This window comes from Apteryx rowi, unplaced genomic scaffold (assembly GCF_003343035.1).
Source record: "Apteryx rowi isolate R43461 unplaced genomic scaffold, aptRow1 scaffold_359, whole genome shotgun sequence".
In the NCBI taxonomy this organism is placed as follows: Eukaryota; Metazoa; Chordata; class Aves; order Apterygiformes; family Apterygidae; genus Apteryx; species Apteryx rowi.
In genome coordinates, this window is record NW_020450074.1 from 589,773 (window position 1) to 611,526 (window position 21,754).

The following is a 21,754-nucleotide window of genomic DNA, read 5'->3' on the forward strand; positions in this document are numbered from 1 at the left end:
AGAAGAGATGAATGGGTTAGTGTGTTTTATGCATCTGTGAGACAATGCAGTCTTTTCAGTTGGAAACTCCAGTGCTCTAGAGCAATCAATGGTGTTTTAGTTCTGTTTCACAAAAAGTTCTGGTGTTTGAGGGGAAGGTACCTGAGGTATGCTCTGGCGTGTGGGAATTCAGGGTGCACCACTGTCTCATCCTCCAAAAGCATATACGAGGATGAGAGCTGTAAAGAGAATATGGAGACAGCAGTTACCAAAAGTAACAGTATGAGCACAAACAGACTATGCCCACTCATTTTGTTTGCATTCATGCAGTTGCTGGATGTCATCCACATGTGGGGGGAGACTCCTGTTCTGGAACACACACAGCTCCTCTGAGAGCATTCACACCTGTGAGCTCCTTGTGCTTCAACACAGGCAAAACAAAATAATAATGATTTTTTTTTCTAAAAACGGGGAGTACCCCTTTTCATTTGTATTTGGAACCCACGTATTTTTACATTCAAGGCCAGTGCTTGGGCAAGGTAGCCCAAGTTGTGTTTCTTGAATAAGCTGGCATGCAGTTAGTGCCTTTTACCTAGCATATACAAGATTTGTATGTTACAGACTGCTATGTGATATAAATAGCAAATGACAGTATAAGAGCCCTCTGTTATATTTGGTTCCTTATTGTTCACGCTCCCACATTGTTCACAAGGCAGAATCCTAAGCTGGTTGACTCTCTGATTTAAGTGTAATAAATTTTTATGGAATGTTGCTGTAACTTCACTAAATCGCTGATAGATAATAAGAGTCTATTAGAAAGCCTATAGAGTTGATTAATAGTGTTCGATAAGTAACTTTTCCTTGGTATCAGGCTGGAAATTGATTGCAGTTCCTGCTTACCATTCTAGTCGCATCGAAAGGCTCTTGAAGAACAGCGTATAGGAGGAGGGTTTCATGAGAGGATGGTTGCTTGAATATCCTCAGTATTGCTCTTCAGCAAAGACAGAGTTGGGTGCTAAGCAGAAAATCAGGAAGCTTTGTATATTAAATCATTTGAGAGGTCTAACTTTGTAATTGCATCCAAAAGAGGCTCGGTAGAGCCACGAACAGGAGAATCAGATCAGCCCCTTTACTGCAATGTAGTTTATTCTCAGAAGATTTGGCATTAATTGAATTCTTTGCATGAAGGTAAATAGTTTACATTTATACCACTCCCTCATGATTATCTGCTTGTGGGGAGAGAATGGGAACCAAAAAAAAAAAAGGAATAAGCCCACTACTGTGAACACAGCACTGCTGATTTAATGAAAATACTTTAGCTGTTAAAATCAGGCTGAGTGGTTAAGAGTGCTGTGCTTCAGTTACAGCTTCATAAATCTAATGGAGAGACTGTTCAAGTTTTAAGTAATTTTCCCTACGTTGAACAAAGGATTTTCAAATCCAAGTATTTTGATACTGACCTTAACATTGCAATTTGAGATGGATTTAAACCAATATAGCCCCTTCTGAGGGTAAGAAGTATTTCTTTTCCACACTGGAAGATCAGGAGATAACATGTAATAACTTTTTATTTCTGAAGAGGGCACCTCTAGTCAAATGGACTGCTGTGTATTGTGGGCACCATAAATTCAGCTGGGCTACTGCATTTATGTTGCTGATTTCACATGGTTTCAACTTCAGCTGCATAGATACTGATAAATTAATATTACTAATTTAATAAAATAAATTTAAATAAGATAAATACTGATAAATTAATATTACCAATTTAATAATCATTACTAATTAAATAAATTTAAATAATTTTCATTGTTGGTAGCAGCAAATCACTATGTATAGTAAAGTCATTGTGTATAACAACAATGCATATTACTGAAAGGGTCAATCCTCTAGTTTCTGCTCTGATTTTGGTTATCAAAAATGGGGTGTAAATTAGTGCAGCTTTTTGAATCAGATGAGGCTGCACTGATTTACACCATCCATTTATATAGTTCTGTAAGTGCCAGATCAGTTGCTGCTCACTGCTGCTTTTCCCATGTATGTTTATTAATACTAGCCATCTTTAAAACATACTGTCATGCAATAATACAGTTATTTAATCAAAATTTGCCTCAGTTATAAATAGTTTGGTTTGTTTTTTTGCTATTTAATGAATGTTAAACTATTTTGACAGCTATGTTCACTGGAGTTAGTGGAATTTTCAAATGTTTCATCCTTCTGAAAATGAAGACAACTTCAGGTATCTGAATTAGGATTTAGGTGCTTAATTGTAGTTCTGAATCTGGGCTGATACCATATCTTCAGCAGCAACAGATCAGACTCTGGAGCTGAAGGTATCAGAGGACCCAAGCAGAACATACTGTATGTTAAAATATACCATTTAAAATTAAATATAAATATATTCCAAAAATACATTAAAATAACTTATATGTTGTAAATTTGTATTCCAAAATTAGGAAATGATAGATTTAAAGTTGCCTGCTTATCTTTAAATTTGCTTTGTGTTTATGTATCATGTCTCTTTGTTCAACCTATTTTAGTCTATTATATATCTAGAGAGGGCTTTTATTGTGTTTGTTCTTCCATTTTGGGATAAATAAAGTTATACACTGAACATCATCATTCTTAATGATTTGAAGTTATTATGCCCTTCATTTATGTATTATATAGTCCAAAAAATAGCAGAAGTTTTGCTTTTAGTGCTAAGTAAATCACTTCAGTCAATCTAAAAGTATGATGAGTGCGAAGCAGATTCACTGGAGAGTTAACTTGGGCTTTTTCTCAAGTATTAGCAGTAATACTCCTTCCACCCATTCATCAGTGCCTACCAGCTTTAAATTGAGGGTCCATAGTCTTTTCAAAGAACAAGGGAAAATGCAGCTCAAAAACTGTGTTTAAACACTTGTGTTTTTTTCCCACACATATGGTTTTACTGTGGAAGCACTGATTTTTCGAAGTGCAAACAGCATTTTGTTTTTATCTACCACTGGGTTTCTGCAACACAGCTGTACAGATTTGTCTCTAGTTTTGCTTAGAAAAAATAAGTTTAAGCACATTTTTCAAACAGAGATACGACAAGAAGCTGGTTTGGTGTGTGTGTGTGTGGCTATATCTATATGAACATACAGTTGATTTTTTTTTTTGCCTCAAGAGATGTTTTCCATAAAGATTTGAAAATGTTGTCCAATTTGAGCTTAGCCCTGGGACAGATTTCCATAAGTTCGTATTTGAAGGTCATAGTCCAGCAAACACTTACCCAAAGGCAGAATTTTTCTGCTATTAAAATAAGATTGAAATCAACAGGAATGTTTACATAAATATAGATGAGCATATGAGTTAGTATTGCAAATTCTTAGTTTTCAGCATATTGCGCCATCATTCTGTGTCACCTTATTTGAGATGCTTGCTACAGTAAGCAATGCCAGTATTTTGCTTGCTTGTGTGTTTTTAATGGAAAGAAAAGTTTGTTAGTTTACCAGTACTTTGCAAAATAAATTCTTCCCAGAGTCCAGTACTTATTTCTTATTTCTTACTTACTTCTCTGAATTGCAACAGCAAATATCTGTATCACAAGAAACAGTCAAAATACTGTAGATGTGAGCACAGAAGGAAAATGTTTTGTAGTGCCTGTGAACATGTATATAGGTAATTCTGCATGCAGCTGCAAGTCCTGAAAATGCCTCTTGTAATGTGATCCAGATACGATACGAAAATTATCACCCCCAGGCTTCTTTTAAACCAGTGGAGGAAGACAAGTGTGTCTTACTGTCCTCCAGAGACTGATGGGATGTGAATTACCTTGCAAGGTGCCTTTTGTCAGGGTCCAATTTAGATGCCAGAGCAAATGCCTAAAATTAGGTGAGATAAAGCCATAAGAGCAGAAAATATAAAGGAAAGCTATATATATATTATTTCTGAAAAGAGGTATGGCAAAAAGGTCCCTACACAGTATAAAGTTACTTGGGCTCAAATTACCTTTAGGAGATAGAAGAAAATTACTAGTATCAATCATATTCTTCCTCTGTTTCCCCTCCTCCTTCTCAAGCTCTTCATGTTGTCCATGAGTTAGTCCATGTGATGCCACAGAATGTTTCATTTTCACAGTGAGAACTGGAAACAATTCAAAACAAGCAGTTCCTGTTTACTCAGAAATCTCCTGTTTGTACAGGATCAAGCTCATAATTTGTGTTGTAATGCAGTTGGCACTCTGGCCAATTGTGAGTAAATTGCTACAATTTTACTAACAGGTTTGATAGCAATAATTCTTCTCTTCATAATGGTTCAGAGTGGACCCAGTTGGTGAAGTGACTTTACACTAGCAAGCATCTTTGAAACAGCTTTTTTTTTTTTTTTAATTAGAGTGGCAGTGGCTTTCTTTGTGCTGTGCTAGTTAATAACCATTATGATATAATAAAGGTATCTCTGCTTTTGATATTTCAGCATTTCGTAAACATTTTTATATTGTGTGATTGTATGGAACATACAGACCTTAAAAACAGATACGTACTGACAGTCATTTTTCTAGTCATTTTGGTCCAGGGCATCTCATTAAATAAATCATACCCTAGTAAGCTTTTTCAATGTTTTGATGGAGACAATATTGTCATCACACTGCTAATGAGCTATTCGGTGCAATCTGCTAGTGACAGCCACAGTGACCTTATCAAATCACTCTACACAACTGTAATTTGTCATACACTGACTGAAGCAAGAAAAAACATGTGAAATGATCTTCAACTATGGTATCATATACAGATAATGAGATAAAAACTTTTATACAAATTGACCCAGAAGGCAACCTTTCTCTCTACCTACAGATCTTTTCTCCTGATGCCACACTGTCTCTTGACTAGCACACTCAGGAGGAGCTCTTCTCAAAAGCATGCTTCCCATATATCTTCTGCTATTTGAGTGGATCCCATACGATGGACAAACCTGCTGTGCCTGTTACACTTAGGCTCTAATAGAGTCTCTTTCAATCCTGACTGTAGCCAAGTGTCTGTCTCTAAACAGGCACAGTTTACATCCGCCTAATAGAGTTGTGGATTTTAGCAGCTATTTTCTCCAGGAGGTTTTCTTTGCAACTTAAGCCATGGCTGGTGTTGGCAAGGCTAAATTAGGGTGGAAGGTTGGCATGCTTTGAATGGTAGATCTTAATCCTGAGGATTGGACCGACAGAGACTTGGAAAGTTCAACAAAGAAAGTGAATATTTCCGTGCCTGAGACAGAATAACTCGCTGCATTGGTACAGGCTGGGAACTGACTGACTGACTTGGGTTACAGACCTGCTGAAAAGGATCTAGGCGTTACAGTGGATGCAAAGTTGAATGTGAGCCAGCACTGTGTTCTCATTGCAACTAAGGCGAGCCATATACTGGGCGATATTAGAATCATGTGGCCAACAGACTGAGGGAAGTCCTTATCCCTTTCTTCTTTGGGCTGGTGAGGCTGTATTTGCAAGTCTACGTGCAGTTTTGGGCCCCCCTAGCGTAAGATGGATACAATCCCTCACGAAAAAAATGCCACCAAAAAAAAAAAAAAGAAGGGAGCGCAACAGTGGAACAGGTTACCCAGAGAACTTTTAGAATCTCTATTGCTAGAAATTTTCAAGACTCTGTTAGACAAACACATAGGTGACCTGATCTGATGTTGGTGATCAGCCTCCTGCTCAAAATGTCATTGAGTGCGTGATTTCCAAAATTCCATCCAGAAGCATGTCTATGAGATTGTAACGCTCCCGGCTTTGAGCTCCGATCTCTGGTGGTGATAGCCAGGAAGCCCTGCTTGTTGTGCTGCCGGCGATTGCCCATGCTCATTAGGCTCCCACAGTGTAGGGAACAAATTTGCCTGGTTCTAAAACTGGAACTGAATGTTGCATGCCCTAAAGGTGAGTGTCTGAATGATTAAGTCAGAGAGTTTGCCTTGTTGTCTACACTATATTGTTTAATCCAGGCTTAACCCAACAAGCCTGCTGACCTGCAGCTATTAAATCCACAGTCAGATACTGATCTTATCTAGGATGTATCAGGTTCCAGATGTGCTGAGAGGAAAAATCCCATCTGCAACTCATCAATTCTCAGCTGGGACCAGTGTCCAAGTGGATTAATAGTTGCCCTCTGAATCTGCCTAAGCTGTTTGACTTCAGCTACATAGTGAAAACTACTACCTGCAGCCAGTCTGGCAGTCCAGCAGCTCAGCCCAGTTCTTCACGGAGCTGGCAAATATAGGAGCACTCATAAAGGCTGAAAGTCATCTCAGTGGAGAGGCAGAGGTCACTAAGTCAGCCACATCCTAGCTGAAACTAGAGTCTGGCTGTTCAATCTCCTCTTCTGCTGTGCTCTATTTAACCAAGACTTTAAGCTAATTTGCTTGATTTATGGCACTGGAGGAGCAGAGTGGTGTATCAGAGAAGGGGTCCAAAAGCTGGCATCAGTCTCAGTTGTTATGTGGCAATGAACAGCATGAATTCCTCCTAAGAGCAGAGACTACAGATGAGCTAAGCAGAGGAAAAGCAAAGATACAGCTAAAGTCTGTTGTCAGCAAACACTGATTTACAGTTAAGACTAGAGCACCAGCAGAAATTTTCACCCTCTGCTGAGTTTTCCAGAGATGGACAGCAACTTCAGCTGTAGCCTTCCAGAGCCCAAGTGCCCGAGTATTGCTTCTTCACTCTGTTTTGGAAGGTAAAAGAGAAAGAAGGAACAGAACAGAGGCAAAGCTTTTGTACAGCTGGCCTCTTAGCTCAGCTGGACTGCAATGCTCTCTTCTTACAGCTAAGATCTGAGACCACCTGCATGGCCACCAAACCAAGGAGCAATGAGTTCAGCAAGTGGATGGGGGTCTTCTGTATCTTAGCTGATGCTGGCTTATAGGCAGTGCTGTTAGCTGCTGCTCCTGAAATGTAGGAGCAGAAGAGGAAAATTCCTGCAGTCAGGCTCCTATTGCAGTCATGAAGTAGCAGTGAAGAGCTGAAAGACAGTTAGGAGGAACTTATCTTTAACTGTTCCCAGCATTTCAGTCTGCGCTGTCAAACGTGGTTTGACACAGCAAGCTGGTTCTCCGTCTGAAGCCGCAAACCTGGCTGGCAGTCAGTATACCCAGACTTAGATGTAGTATCAGTGGTCTACGCAGTATTTTTTGCTAGGAAGACTAAGACATGGTTATTGAAAGATTTTATACAAGGCAGAACAATTCTAATAGGGAAGATCTGAAGTTTGCTTATTCCTCGGTCGGTTGTATTGTGACAACAAGGACAACACAACTGTATTGTGACAACAGTCACAAACTGCCTCAGGCTAAGGATGGTCTGGACATGTATCTTAGTTGAATGCTGTGATCCCTGGGAGTGAAAGGGCAAATAAAGCTACATCTTTAGCAGCTTTATGGAGTTAGCCTTTCATTTCTTTGTCTTTTCTGAAATATGCTCAGAAATTAAATACCTCATATGAGGTCAAATAGAAGATTTTGTCTAACAGTAGAGGAGTTGTTTGCTTTTGACATACAAAAAGAAAGTGTTTGCATTTTGTTTTAATGAAAGCCAATACTTATTTCCAGTTTTTTAGTTTGACAGACTCATTTTTGCATAACTTGAGGGTGTACTAAGAAAGGATCAGAAATTATAGGGAGGGAAAGGGTAATTTATGTTAAAATAAGTTGACTGAACTTGACCTGTAGAACTGTATTCTGTGCCTGTTTATGTCTTGGAGTTTATCAACAAGATACTGTAGCCACTTTTTGCATAAATATATGTTCCTCAATTTTGGGATGTCAGACTTAAGACCCTGGGCTTTAATTTATAGGGGTGCTTGGCATTCATATCCACAGCTAAAGCCAGTAGGAGTTTCACTTTGATAGTGTTTTATTATGGTATTATATAGCAGCAATATATAACAGAATCCTGCATCTTTAAAGCAAAACAAAAAAATAACTCTGTCAAAGAGCATAGACATCTTGAATTGGACACCCTAAATCAGTTATTTAAAAAGAAAATCCCTGTCTCCATCTCAGTTCTTCAGTACAGAATATGGATAATAATGCCCCTTTATCCCTCTTTTTTATGAAAATAATAAATATTTGTGAAGCACTTATGTGCTCTGGTGATATGAGTTTTACAAAAGCTTGACAGGAAATTATTAATTATGCCTTCAGAGCAGGGTTTGAACGGTATTCAGTAGATTAGGCATATGTCAAGCAGCAAGGAGAAAACAAAGTAGTCATTTAGTCAGCACTACCCAGCCAGTGCCCTGAATGAGGTAGGGATCCTTTGATCATATAATTAAAGATTTAGAAAAATGGGTAGACAAAAGCAGGCTTAATTAAAGTTGCACAGACATCCTTGTATTTCTTAACTGCCCAAGGTGACTTGAGCCTACATCCCCTTCGAGAGCTCTTCTGTCAACCAAGGAGAGAAAAACATTCTCATCTGGGCTGCTTGCAGCCCTTAGAAATGAGAAATTCTGGTACATCATTGATGGGGAAAATGTGGATTCACATTCCAGGACTCTGGCAATAAAATTATCTGGCAATCACTAGTCTCCCTGTGTAACGGAACTGTCCCCTGAAAAGCAACCAGTGCCAATGTTCTCTTACGGTGTTCACTCTCAGTGGAATAGAGAACATATGGGGAAAGAACATTACTGTTATTGAAATGTCAGTAAAAATAGCAAATTTAACAGTGACAACAAAAGAGGAATCTGACTTGAAGGTAATGCTATGAATGTTAAGAGTAACTGAAGAAGAGTAACTGGAATCTTGAAGATTCCAGTATTGGACATTTTCATTAGACAATTCAACTTGGATGGCTATATACAATACCAAAAAAAAAGTCATTCACATAGTTAAGATTCTAGAATGATTTTGATGTTTTTAATAGATAGTTGCCTGAGTACCCACTGCATGTTAATGAACTCATTATAATTGTGATACGGTGATTTTTCTTCTCACTGCATAACAGGAACTTGCTAACTCAAAGCAAGATGAAAATGAGTAAAAAAGAAGTACAGGCATCAGACTTACTTTTCTTTGCATAGTAGTCTCTTGTTTGTAAGCAAATGTGAACCACTTGAATTATATTGAATTATTTAGATATTCACCCATCTCACCTACTGAACTCTTAGACATCTTTCTGTTCATATTTGTTTCCATGAATCGAGTTAGCTTTTAAAAAATGCATCAACACTTTAATAGAAATGGTTATGTGGTGTTTCCAGAAAGTATACGATAATGATATATGCTCTCTCTAATTGGCATCGCTCAAGTAGAGCTCACACGACAGAGACTTACGTGCGGTTAAAAAGGACAAGAGGTAAGGCGGTAGATGCTGTGCTGAATATTTGCAAGCAGGCACTTGCCTAATGGGAATGGGTTTCTCTTTCCTGTCTTTCAGGCTGTTTCCAGCTATGTAACGTTTTCCAGTCCCATGACATGGAGATTGACCAGTGCTTGCTGGAGTCCCTGCCTCTGGGCCAGCGGCAGCGGCTGGTGAAGCGCATGCGCTGCGATCAAATAAAGGCCTACTATGAACGAGAGAAAGCCTTGCAGAAACGGGACGGTTACGCGAAGAAACTGAAACATGGCAAGAACCAGCGGGTTCATTTCAATCTTGCCGATATGGTACAGGATGCGATCGTACGTCATGACGATAAAGAAGGTACCCAGTAACGTTGACGTATTTTTTCTAGCTATTTAGGTAAAAGTTTTGGAGGAGACACTCTGCTTACCTATTTTTAGGAAACAAAACTTTGTTTGATAGTTATCGTAAAATGATCAATATAATAGAATATTTTACATGGAATATATTGTAGCGTGTTGCTTAAGACATAGAAGATAAACCTTCAGAAACCTAACAAAATTGCTCTAAGCTTAATATATCTATAAGTTAATATATTTCAAGGCCAGTCAGGACTATTATCATGATTATATGTGGCCCTCTTATATATCATCAGCCACAGAATGTCACACAAGTTACTTTGAAAATTAGTTTCTCATTTTTAGGAAAAAATCTGGAATAAAGAATGCTGATAGTAATGACATTGGCCTGCCTTGAGGAATGAGATGGTGTTGACCCACAGTGGGTCAGGTCTCCAGCTGTAATATGATGTTGATGCTTTTGAAATATGTTGCCACATTTTGGGGAGTCTCATTTTAGTTGTTCTTGGGACTTGCTGCCATTGTTTTAATGCCTGGTTCAGTTGATAGTTATCTGAGGAATTTTGTCATTTATTCCTCAAAAGGGAACTAAACCTTGTAGTAGTAATCTCCCATGTTTTAGAAGTGTCCAGGAATCCCCATATCATTGTTTTAGGAGGCCTATAATAAAACAATTGTAGAGCTTTTAGCAGCTTCTTGCAAACAGACTTTAAGGCAGCTTTATGTAATCATGTTAGCACAAAACTGTCCTAATTGGAGAGGCTCTGAACTAGAGTCGCACCATACTACCTCGTTCCCAACCTTGGCCTAATTTTTGCCTGTTTGGCTACATGTGGTTTTTTACACCTGAGCCTTGATTTTAGTGGGCATTTGCTCTGTGACTGTTTATCGTTGTTTGAGGTACAGTCTTCTGTGTTTAGATCTATACAGGAAATGGATCGAAAGACTTCTCTTAAAGCGAGTGTTCAGGGCAGCATTTATACTGAAATTGGAAATAAAATTCACAACTTTTCATTCCACTCTCCTAATCTGTAAAAATATAGGAATTATGAGTAAAGATCTTCTTTCTCAGTGTTCCCATAGCTCCCAACTTTCTCTAAAAGCCAAGAAGAATACTAGATAGGATTTTCAGCATTCTGTAAGTCAGATACTTCCGGCTATTTTTAACATTTGTTCTGAAGAAATGTAGATCACTTTTTGGGGTGGTGATGGTGATCAACAGTCTTTTGTGCTGCCCTTATTTGGCTTTGAGCTGCATCTGAATCTGAACAGAAAATTCAGCAACTGCTGAAACTGAATAGCATGAGCATGAAGGAAAAAGTACCTAAGGCAGAAGAAAGTAAAAGGAGGGAAAAACAGGGATGGTATCTTGCACTTGAAACAGATATTAGCTCCCCAGAAGCAAGGAGCTCCGGTAGCCCACAGATAAGCCAAGTAGGGCTAACAACACTCTCCTGTATTCGATGTCTGTGTCCTTTGCTTAGGACTATGAAAGAGCGTGGTTGTTCTCTTTAAGCATTATAGGGACCTGCAAGTGCCTGTCTCTGGTGATTTTAGGCAAACCCTTGCCTATAACCTTGCCTTCCCCTTGCCTGTCCACCTATAGCTGAGTAATACCATCCTGAAAAATATTATCATGTGAGCATATAGTGAACACGTTTAAATATGTGATCATATTTAAAAAAAATGCTTCTGTTTGAAAAAGCTGGGCATTTTTTAAAATAAAGCCCAATGCAAAGAAGTAGCAGAGAAGTCCCTTAACATTAATTAATAATAATAATAATTTTCTCAATAGAATAAAGCCTCTTCTTATATATGAAGATAGATTGTGAAAAGTCAGGATTGAGACTGATCTGAAAGTTTTACATTTTGAAATAAATGAATGCTGAAAGTAATCAAGATGAGAACTCATCACTTCTTCAAAAATTCAGTTGTGTTTACTAAACATTTATAATGGACAACAGGGTATTTTAATATAGTTTGAATGTGCTTTTAATTTTTCAGAGATAATTTAATTTTCACACTACACATTTTGTCTATAATGAGATAATTAACAAGTATAAAGGTGTGTTGCGGTACGTTCCATAGCCAATTAAATAGTTTCAGTCAGCTAAATTTTATCAGGTGACACCTTTCCTTGTGGATAATTAATTTTGTGTGCTTGAAGTGCAAAGGCTTTGAAGAGATGAATTCCACTCAAGGTATTATAACTCATCTGGCTGTGAATGAGCCTGATCCTGCCATGTAGAGTGTATGATCAGACTGTGGTGTCCAAGAAGAAGACTGTGGAACCTAGGTGCTTTAATTTAAATAACAGTGCACACATATACAGAGTTAATTTTCTGAAGAGAATGTAATTTTTTTCCTAATGTTTCTGTTATCTTTTGGTTCAAAGCACTTAGAAGTCCTCAAGCTTCATGCATTTTGGACTGTTTTGGTGGGGTTTTTTTGAAATAAAAAAACCTCAAAGCTAAAATTCTGAGATTCATACAGTTTTCACTTGATGCTCAAAAATTCAGGAAATAGATTAGTCTGAAGCACAGTTTGGCTTTTAATAGGTCTGCTCACTATCTGCTTTTATTTCCTTATTCTCTCCTGAAGCAGGATAACCCATGCTGCTAATGCTTAGGCATCTTTTTTTTTTCTTTTTTTTTTCTTCCAGTTTTATCTTTGGATGAGGTTATACAATAACAGATTTATACAATAACAGATTTAACACAATAAAAGCCAGGTCTATTTTCTTCATTTTTGAGGCCTATTTAGGAATTGTCTGCAAATCTTGAGATCTTAAAGGTTCTACCACAACTATCTGCTTCCTCCATTTTTAAACTGAAGCAGTTCCCAAATCTGTTTAACAGTCCTGTCTCTGAGACAAAACTGAGAGCAAACTGAGAGCAAACTCTTATTTGTTGTTGAATCCTGGAACAGTTTTACTTGGTTTGGGGTCTAGTTGTAAAAAGCGCATGTCAGCTACATAGTTAGCAATTAAGTAGAAAATGTGGATACATTGGATGGAGCTCATGGAAGAGCAACAAAACCAGTAAGAATTGGAGAAAGCAATTCAAACAGGAGAAGATGAAGAGCTACATTGGAGAGTAACAAAGAAATGACTGTGTTTGAATGAGTTTGAGCTCAGCTGGTAATAATTCAGCAAGATGGAACACCCATTCTATAGGCATAAAAACCTGGCTAAAAAGGGATGTTTTACAGTTGTATGAAGAGAATATCAATTAGTATAAAAAATGGAAAGAGGACACAACAATAGAGTAGACTAGAAGTAGTCTCCCAAGTGAAGTTTAGGGGCTTATTTCTTTGGAATATCAGAAACTGTATAGACTGGACAGCACATTTGGAAATGGTGAGAAATAGTCTGGTTAAATAGATGAGGTAAGTTGGATAACATAAATATGTATCTGAAGATGAATTTATAATGTGACTAGTGTGGAGACACATTTCACACTTGAATCTGAGGGGAATTTTGCTCTTAATTCAGTGCCGTTGTTATTCATGCAGAATATATCTTCTTCAAAATTACTATAGTACTTGCTACTGGGCACAAAATGCATTTCTGCTAATGTATGCTAATAGATGGGATCATTAGTTTGTGTTAAAATTAATTTTAAAATGGGCTTTTAGAAATTTTAGCAGTGATATGCTTTGTCTCAAGTTTAGTAATGAAATATGGACTCATTATACTTGCCATAAAGCTAAAAGTTAGCAAAATGTTGTGGTTTTGCTCTGTTTGGAGGCATTTTAAATGATTAGTTCTATTTTTTCTATTATTATTTGTAATTGAAATTTGGTCTTTCATCTGACCCAGGAAGACTGAAAAGAAATCCTCTCTCCTCCCCCCCACCCCCAACTCTGCATCTGGTCTCTGTGGACCAAAGTCACCCACACCTCCTAGCCGTTGGTAGTCATTCTGAGAGATTCGGCGACTATTGTTCTCAGTGGTGATATGTATAGGAGCAGAAGCCAGTGAGTAAGTGAGCATAATGTGTTGTCTGACACAGGTTTTTTTACATCTCTGCTGCTGGCAGGAGAACAACGGTAGTTCAGTTGCCTTTAAATCCTACTCACTGTTGTTATTTGAGATGTCAAATCCATATTAATAATGGACAGCAGGATATTTGTCCTGCTGACATCAGCCATATAATGTTACTGCAAGGTGGAAGCCAAGGAGACTTCTGCATCCCGTTCCATCCCACTGCAGAGTGGGTGTGCTTGCACCTGTATTAATGATTAGTGTGAGCTCAGATTTTCTTCTCTGACATGTATGCTCCAGTATTTGCTCAGAACCTGCACATCAGCTTAGCCTCATGTAAGAGCAATTAGGAAATGAATTGAGCAATCAGAAAATAAACTGAGTGAATCTGAGCTTGTATTTCTGCATAGCATACAAGATAGTCATGCCCAAAAGGTCTGGGTAGCTTGGCCTCTTGAAAATATGGGATATGCATCCTTCCCAAAGGAAACCTGGAGTTATTGCTACTGACAACAATGGGAAATGATGGCAGCTTTGAAAGAGGTGATTTTTTGAGCATCTTTAGGCATTATGAACTGACAGGTAAACTTGTCCTGATGAAAACAGTATCAAAAAGTGAACGTGACAGTCCTGTACCCTACATCTGACAGAGGAGGGGAACTAAAGGACTGAATTTATTTTCAATCATCTTTTGGAATATTCTGTAACCCAGCCTTTTAGAAATCCTGCAGCGTAACTGAAATCATAAGGCTGTCAGAGATGCTGTATATGTAATATCTTTTGTTATGGAAACACTAAGTTGCAATGCAGTCATAAAGTATACCATTAATCTGCCATGCTTATAGGGCATGGAGGGTCAGGATAGGAAGCTCAAAGAGCCAACAACTCAGTCTTGAGACAGAAGATGTACTCCTTTGAAAATCAGCATGTCAGGAGGAGAATGCAGATTCCTTAAATCTAATTAAAGTTCACTTCATCCTTTTCGTGGGCAGTATGCTGATTCTGTGGTAGTGTTGTGATTCCAGATGGGTCTGATACCAAAGTGATTGGATGTTAATGCTAATACTGCGTCTGTAATATAAAGCCCTTCCTTTGGCATTGAGCCTGGCTCTGCTTGCTTTAGTTAGCCCTCCTCACCTCTGCTTCCACCTTGCCTGGCATCTTCTCAGTACTGGTGGAGGGCTACCAGCATGGCCCTTTCCCTTTAGCAGTGGGAGAGCATAGTGTTTGGGGACAGCCTTACTCCCCCTTCTCTCGCCATGGGATGCCTGGAAAAGCTGGGGTAAGAAGCAGAAGAAACTGCTGCAGTTTCCACTGCTGGGGGAGATCCCCCAGGAATGGGTCCTAGCCCCAGTATATTGGCTGCAGAGTAGTGGCTTAGTGCAGGAAAGAAAAAGGGTTTCCCACCCACTTCCCCTAGCTCTAGACTTCTGAACAGTCTCTAGCTGTTCAGAAGGTTTAATGCTATTTTGAAGTTTGGTGTCATCTAAAACCCAACTGGACACAGACCTGGGCAACCTGCTCTAGGTGACCCTGCTTGAGCAAGGAGGTTGGACCAGATGATCTCCAGAGGTGCCTTCCAACCTCAGTGATTCTGTGATTGTATGAGAGGTTGAAACTGAAATGAAGTAAAGCACGTTTTTATTTCCTTGCATTGTTTTGAAATCTAGTAACTGGCCTCTTATCTTTGTATTTTACCTCAGTAAGCTCGTTTATGCTTTAGGGTTGTATCTTTCTCTGGTACTAACAGCTTGGTTGATTACCAGGATGGTCTGGAAAATACAGGGTTCCACTGCCTGTGCCTGGCAAGCGTGTTAGGGTAAACTTACTGATCCTCAGAGCTCAGGTTTAAGAGTTGCCAACAGTCTGTTTAGAAAGCTGCAAGAGCCATGATATGGGCTGTAGATACAGAATTGTGAACAGAAGACTCCATGGACAAGCGTTAGGTGAAGTTTGTTGCCAGGTATCAGGAAACTGGGGAAGGTCTGAGGAACGAAGATCACTGAGGATGTATAACAGAAACTGTTCATCCTAAATATTTTTATAGTCGAAGAGACTTGGGATTCTGACTTTCAGCTACCTTTCTACGTGTCCAGGGACACCTCTTCTCTTGACATCTGAGATATCTCTTCTCAAACTGATTTCAGGGAATTTTTTGGTGACATATACTTTTACTTTTTGCATATGCTAGGAGGAACAGTTAGGAAGCTAGGCTCAGAGCATGGCAATACCTTGTTTTCAAAGGTCACTGAAGTGCTGGGTGAGGATTGCCTTTTTGTGTGTCAGTAGTAGTTCAGAGGTATCTTTGTTACTAGATGAGACTGAAAGATAAAAGAGTACATTTACTAAAAACACATACTGACAGTAATAGAACAAAGTTAGTGACAAAATAACAGAACACATTGTGATTGTACTTAAAGTGTAGGAAAGAGATGAAAAAATTGTGTGGTATTAAATCTGCCAAGTTGGATCTTTATTGTTAAGCCAGAGTTTCACTAAATTAGGCAAAAAACCCTCCATCCTGAGTTAAAAAGGTGACTGTTGAGGAGAAAAAAAAGTCTGTGTGAAAGTTCAGATCAATCTTCTATGCCATCCCAAATTAGAATACCCCACTCTTGTTTACGTCCACCTTTAAAAATCTTTATACCTTGTTGCTTGTGATTAAATACATAATATCACTTTTTTCCTTCCCTTCTCCTCTCAAAGGCACTTTAATTAACATTTGTTTTGTATAGTATATTTATAGTGTGTCAATGTATTTTTGATTTTAGACTATTTCTTTCTGTTACAGTCTTCTGAAGAGAAAGGAGTAAAATTTTATAAGTGATATTATGAGAAATATTAAATATCTGGGGTGTTTTACATATACATATATATGTACATATATGTGTATACATACACATATTGTTATATATGTATTACACTACGAGCATAAAGGCCAGACAAACAAACACAGTTGGTGAATCAGGATTAGGTTGTGTAATCTGAGTAGCATTTCTTAGTTCCCTGGCTGCGCTCTTGGTTTTACGCTCTCTTTGGGAAACCCTCTCACATTAGCCAATAAGCTCTGGATGCTTTGTTCCAACCTTGAGCAGGATAAAATAGCAAACAGTTGGAGTGTGTTTAGCATGAGTATAGAAACCTTCAGAGCAAAAGAAACCCCCCAAAATTAAAAATTGAAAATTTCAGTCAAAAACTCTATTAATACAAAATGAGGCCAACCACACCTATTAGTAATTTTCTGAATAGAGAAATCATGAAGAGGGACAAAAAAAAAATATCTAATTTCAGCTTGATGAATTTAAAAAAATGACATATTCAAGATCATTCAAAGCAGAACTACAGGGCAGCTAAAAATTATTTGAGATCAGATACTCTGTATTTCCTTACCCCCCAAAAGACCATGCTTGGTCCTTTTTTTAAATTTAAGACACAGATAGATTTCTCAAGATTTGTAATGCTTTGGTTCAGGATTCTGCTAGTATTATTTAATATATTTTAATTGCAAATTACAGTTTACTCTCAGTCTAAACATCATGTAAACTTTTTTTTTCTGGGAATGTGTATGGAATTCACTATACATATGCACCAACAGTTTTGGGTTTTTTTGTCATTATAAAAATATTTTGGATTTTACAGCTAGTTTCCTTTATATTAGGGGAGAAATTTGTAAATTAGATGATAATCTGAAAGTTACTGTTGATGAATGTTGATTTACTCAGTACCACTTTAGAAGAAATTACAATACATATGTATGATAATTTATACAATTCAATATTGATGGACCCAATCCTTAAGAGATTTGAGTACTAGCCACTCTGAATAGTGAACTCAAGGGACTATTCACAGCATGTGAAATTAATGAAGTGCACAAAGTTTTGCACAATCAGGGCTCTTGAGGGGAAAGAAAAATGTATACTGTGACTGAATATATTGACAAGACAGACAATTACATGCATTCTGCATTAGGAACTCATAGGGCTGTAACTTTGGAAAAGACTGACACAGCTGACTGTAAGGCATGCTGCTAGTGACTTAATCAGTCTGTGTATGGAAAAATGAAACATCAATCAACCATCTCAATCCACCCATTGAGGAAGAAGCTGTTTCAAAAGCCCAGAAGGTTGAGGCACACTTCAAACCAGAGTCAACCTTCAATCCTATAGGTTCAGCATGGTTGTTAACCTTGTTTAGTTCCATGTGCGCTGAATTTGGCAACACAGGGCGTCTTTTTGTTACGGCACAGGGAAACATAATGCCTTTAGTTATTAGGTAACAGATGTTAAGTAATTAAAGCAGCCCATTTCAAAAGCAATCATAAAATCACAGGGAGATGAAATGTGAATACATTTGAATTCCTACAGGATACCATGTGTGCTTTTTGTTCTTTTGTATGTGTGCTTACATTTTTATTAATTTGGTAAAACTACAAGATGAGAACTGTATGTTAAGCTACTTTTTGTTTATGAAAAATATGTGTGATTCCTGATAGATGAGATTTATTTTATTGAAATAAGTAAAACTTACATAACAAAAGCTTAATATGTCCCTGAAGTGAATGATAGGCTTAATGGTGTGAATTTTATCTAGCCTCTTCCTTCTCCCTGTGGACTGCCTAACCAGGAGTGCTTCTCTCCAGGCTACTTTTGTTTTAGTCCTGAAAGCTCCCTAGGCAGTTGTAGCTGCAATTTTGGTTTCTGTGCATGCCCAGAACTACACTTATTCAAGTAGCTATCCTCTCCTTATACCCAGTAGGGAACTAGAAACAAGGCTTCTCTCCATTTCGGGTCCACTGGAGCTGATCTAGTGGGGTGTTCACAACAGATGTCCCATCAGAAAACAGAGGTACAGTTTCCTCCTTTTCTTCATGTAAGTGGCAGAAGAGCTGTCACTCGCGCTTTTTTGCTAGCCTAGAATTGGATTGCTTTGTTGGCTGTTTTGGGTGCGCATCTCCTGACTGAGAGACACACTGAATGTGGGTGATCTTGCTTGCTGTATAATAAGCTGTAGAAAGTTAACTGCATAAAAAGCTGTTGTATAAAAACCTTGATGTTGTCATCGTCTCTACCACTAGCTGTGTTTTGAAAAGAATGAGCTCCCCTTAGTTCTTTGGAAAATAGAAGTATATTCTAGACTATTTGTAGTCCTGTTTTACATATTTAAGCTCTGAGAAATCAAGACTGAGATATGTATTTGAATTTAGCAGTTCCTATTTGAGATTTTGGGAGGTCTCTAAGTTCACCCTAAGCGATTTGTGGATCACCTCTCTGAAATGTATACCTTTTTCTTATTCCTATACAGAGTTTCTAGAAACGTAGCTTTTGGATTTTTCCTTAGAGACCAGATTTCTAAATCAGAGGCATTGCAATGTGTGTTTGTAGACAGATAAGTCTACTTTTGAATCTTATCTCTATAAATCCAAACAAGAACATGTTTGGTTAACTAGAAGTTGTGGTTGTATATGTTGCTTCTATTGTAAGCATAGAATGTAATATTTATGAGGAAAACTTTGTCAAAATATGTACATTTTTTTCTAAAAGGTATTGCTAAGACTGTTATTCATTTAGCTTTGAGCACTTTTTCAAAATTCCAACTATTTCTTTTGATGGACTATGATATAATGCTTTCCTTCAGTGGGAATAGTCAGTATGTAAATTGACCATGACTTTGCAAGATCAGGATCTAATTCAAAAGGCTTTAACAATTCAAAATGTTAAGCAAAACTATTCAAAAGACCATTACCTTACATAAACATCCAGTTTTTTTAGGGGTATAATTGGTCTGAAGTGATTATCTTTACAGACATCTTATCTGCACCCTCTTCAGTTTATCAGTCTCGTTTGTTTTTCTCCATAAGGTCTTTCCTTTCCATGTAATACTAAAAACAATTTTCCACTTTAGCATGCTCTGGCACACAAAAAAGCAAGCAACACCAAGACTAATCACTCACAAACTCACTACGATGCCAATAAAAGGTTGTTAAGCCACTAACAACCAACTAACCAGCATCTGGCAGTTTTCCCATTCATTTCAAAGGGGATCTGCAGTTGGTGTTCCTCACATCATGCACCGGGATGCAAGGCTGTAAAGCAGCACCATTCAGAAGCCTGCTGCCCTGATGAAAGAGGACATCTACTGAGTAGCAGGTACTGCTGGCATCCCCTGGATGTAGTTAGAAGTCACACTGATTAAAAGGAAATTTTCCTGTGATGACAGAAGACTAGTCTGTACTTGTGAAACATAAAGGTAGAAAGAATCAAATCTTCCCTGTGCAATTTGAAGTTGATTTCTCCTTCCGTGCATCTCTCTTATACTTCAGATTGATTTCCAGTAATATTTCAGTTCAAAGGGGAAACTTTTCTGTATTTGACTTTCAATATCACTTATCTTAAGATGTTTTTATTTCAATCGCAGATTGGTCTAGCATAAAAATCAATAGAGAATAACCTTTTCTGTTTCCCCTTTTTTCAAACAACAAACCCTTAAAGGAATAATACATTTCTTTATTAAAAATCCAGGTGATTTCTATGCAGTTCCTTTAAAGCATTTTCAATTTCTTGATTTAATTTTAGAAGACTTTTCCAACAGAGTGACTTCCATTGTTGCACCAGAGGAATGTTGATTTAGTGAAATATTAACCATAACTCTGGAAAAAGGCCACATTTGGGGATCCTGCAACATATAGACTTGGGCTGATCACCATCATATTAATTGCAAGAATGAGAAGCATATTTCTTGGAAGTTTTTAGAAGTGGAAAAACTAAGGGGAATAACTTCCTCTAGAAGTTCTGAAAGTAGAATATAGCCCGAGCTACTAAATACAACAAATATATTTTTTAATTGCTAAGCTCTTTCCTTGTGCCTGAATTGCAGTACTTTTCTCAGTCAAAACACAAGTATATAAGAGACAGAGCTAGGTTTATCTGTACAGTGTTTTGTGGGTTTTCTTTAAGCCTATCCTTCCTCAGTAAAAATTCTAAACACCAAGTATGTATACTGCTTATTATTTCAGTCATCCTTCTTTTTGCTGACACATACATTGATGGATTCTTTTTTCTTAATACAGTTAGGTATCATAACTTGATGTGCAGGGCTTTAGCTGTTAAAACCTTTCGCACATCAAGCTGACAAAGAACAAGCTCTATAGTTCTAAGAGAGAAACAAATAAAAAAGTTCTATGGCATAATGAATAGACAACTGATTCTTCTTGATTTTTGTTATTTGCAGCCATCAGAATAACAGGTTATTACAGGGAAGGAACTGAAGCTTGTAAGAATACAATCAACAAATCTAAGGGAATAGGTAATCTAGCTTTTATTTTTATGTGAATTGCATTCAAGATCAGATGTGGGAAGGTCAGTAGTTAAGGTAACATTGACAATATTTCTAAATGTCATGCTTTAAACATGGATTTTAAGCATTGTGTAAACAGTTCAAGGTAGAATTCTGACAGCCTGAGGCTGCATACTGCTTTCTTACATTGTTTTTTTCCAATGACTGTGTATTACAGTGTAGTATATATGTGACCTTGAAGCAGTACACACTGTGATTCTACATGAGAAACAATAAGATGGTTGCAGGAGGTGATTCTTACACTGTGTACTGTTTAGGGTTTTGATTAAATTCAGACTCAAAAGGCAAACATGACAGCTGCAGCATTAAATCACTGAGCTAGGGTCTGTGCTCCAGATTTTGGCAATCACAACTATTGTTGTTATATCGTGGTAGTTTTTTCTAGAATTCCACGTTAACCCATTGAGAATAGGTAAATATGACTTGCAATTTTCTTAAAGCTGGAAGCATCTGTCTGAAATGTGAACTGCTGCTTTGTTTCATAGTCTACTAAGGAGCATCCTGTAACAGGGCACCAGCTGTCATGGTAAACTTTTTAATAAATCCCATCTGAACTTCATGGGTTTCACTGGATTCCTATATGGGATGAATGTTGGATTTGTTTTGGTTTAAACCCTTTCCCCTTCATCCCTCCACCCCCCAAAAAAAACTCATGGGTGCAATGGTTCAAAACCATACCATAGGGATGGAAAAGGCCAAATGTAAAGTAAATATGTGTATGTAGTTCCACTGATGCTTACATGGGCATTAGTTATCTCTCTTTATATATATGATTCTAATTATATACATGCA

The 21,754-nt window shown here is 37.8% G+C and overlaps 1 protein-coding gene across 1 annotated transcript in view; it reads left to right on the top strand.

The window, feature by feature from the left end:
- The window catches only part of MYO16 (myosin XVI), a 312,759-nt gene that overhangs the window by 12,316 nt on the left and 278,689 nt on the right, over positions 1-21,754 (top strand). Inside the window, exon 2 of the mRNA XM_026073032.1 lies at positions 9,362-9,625. Within this exon, the coding sequence (XP_025928817.1) occupies positions 9,362-9,625 (264 nt within the window). The remainder of the gene's footprint in view (positions 1-9,361; positions 9,626-21,754) is intronic.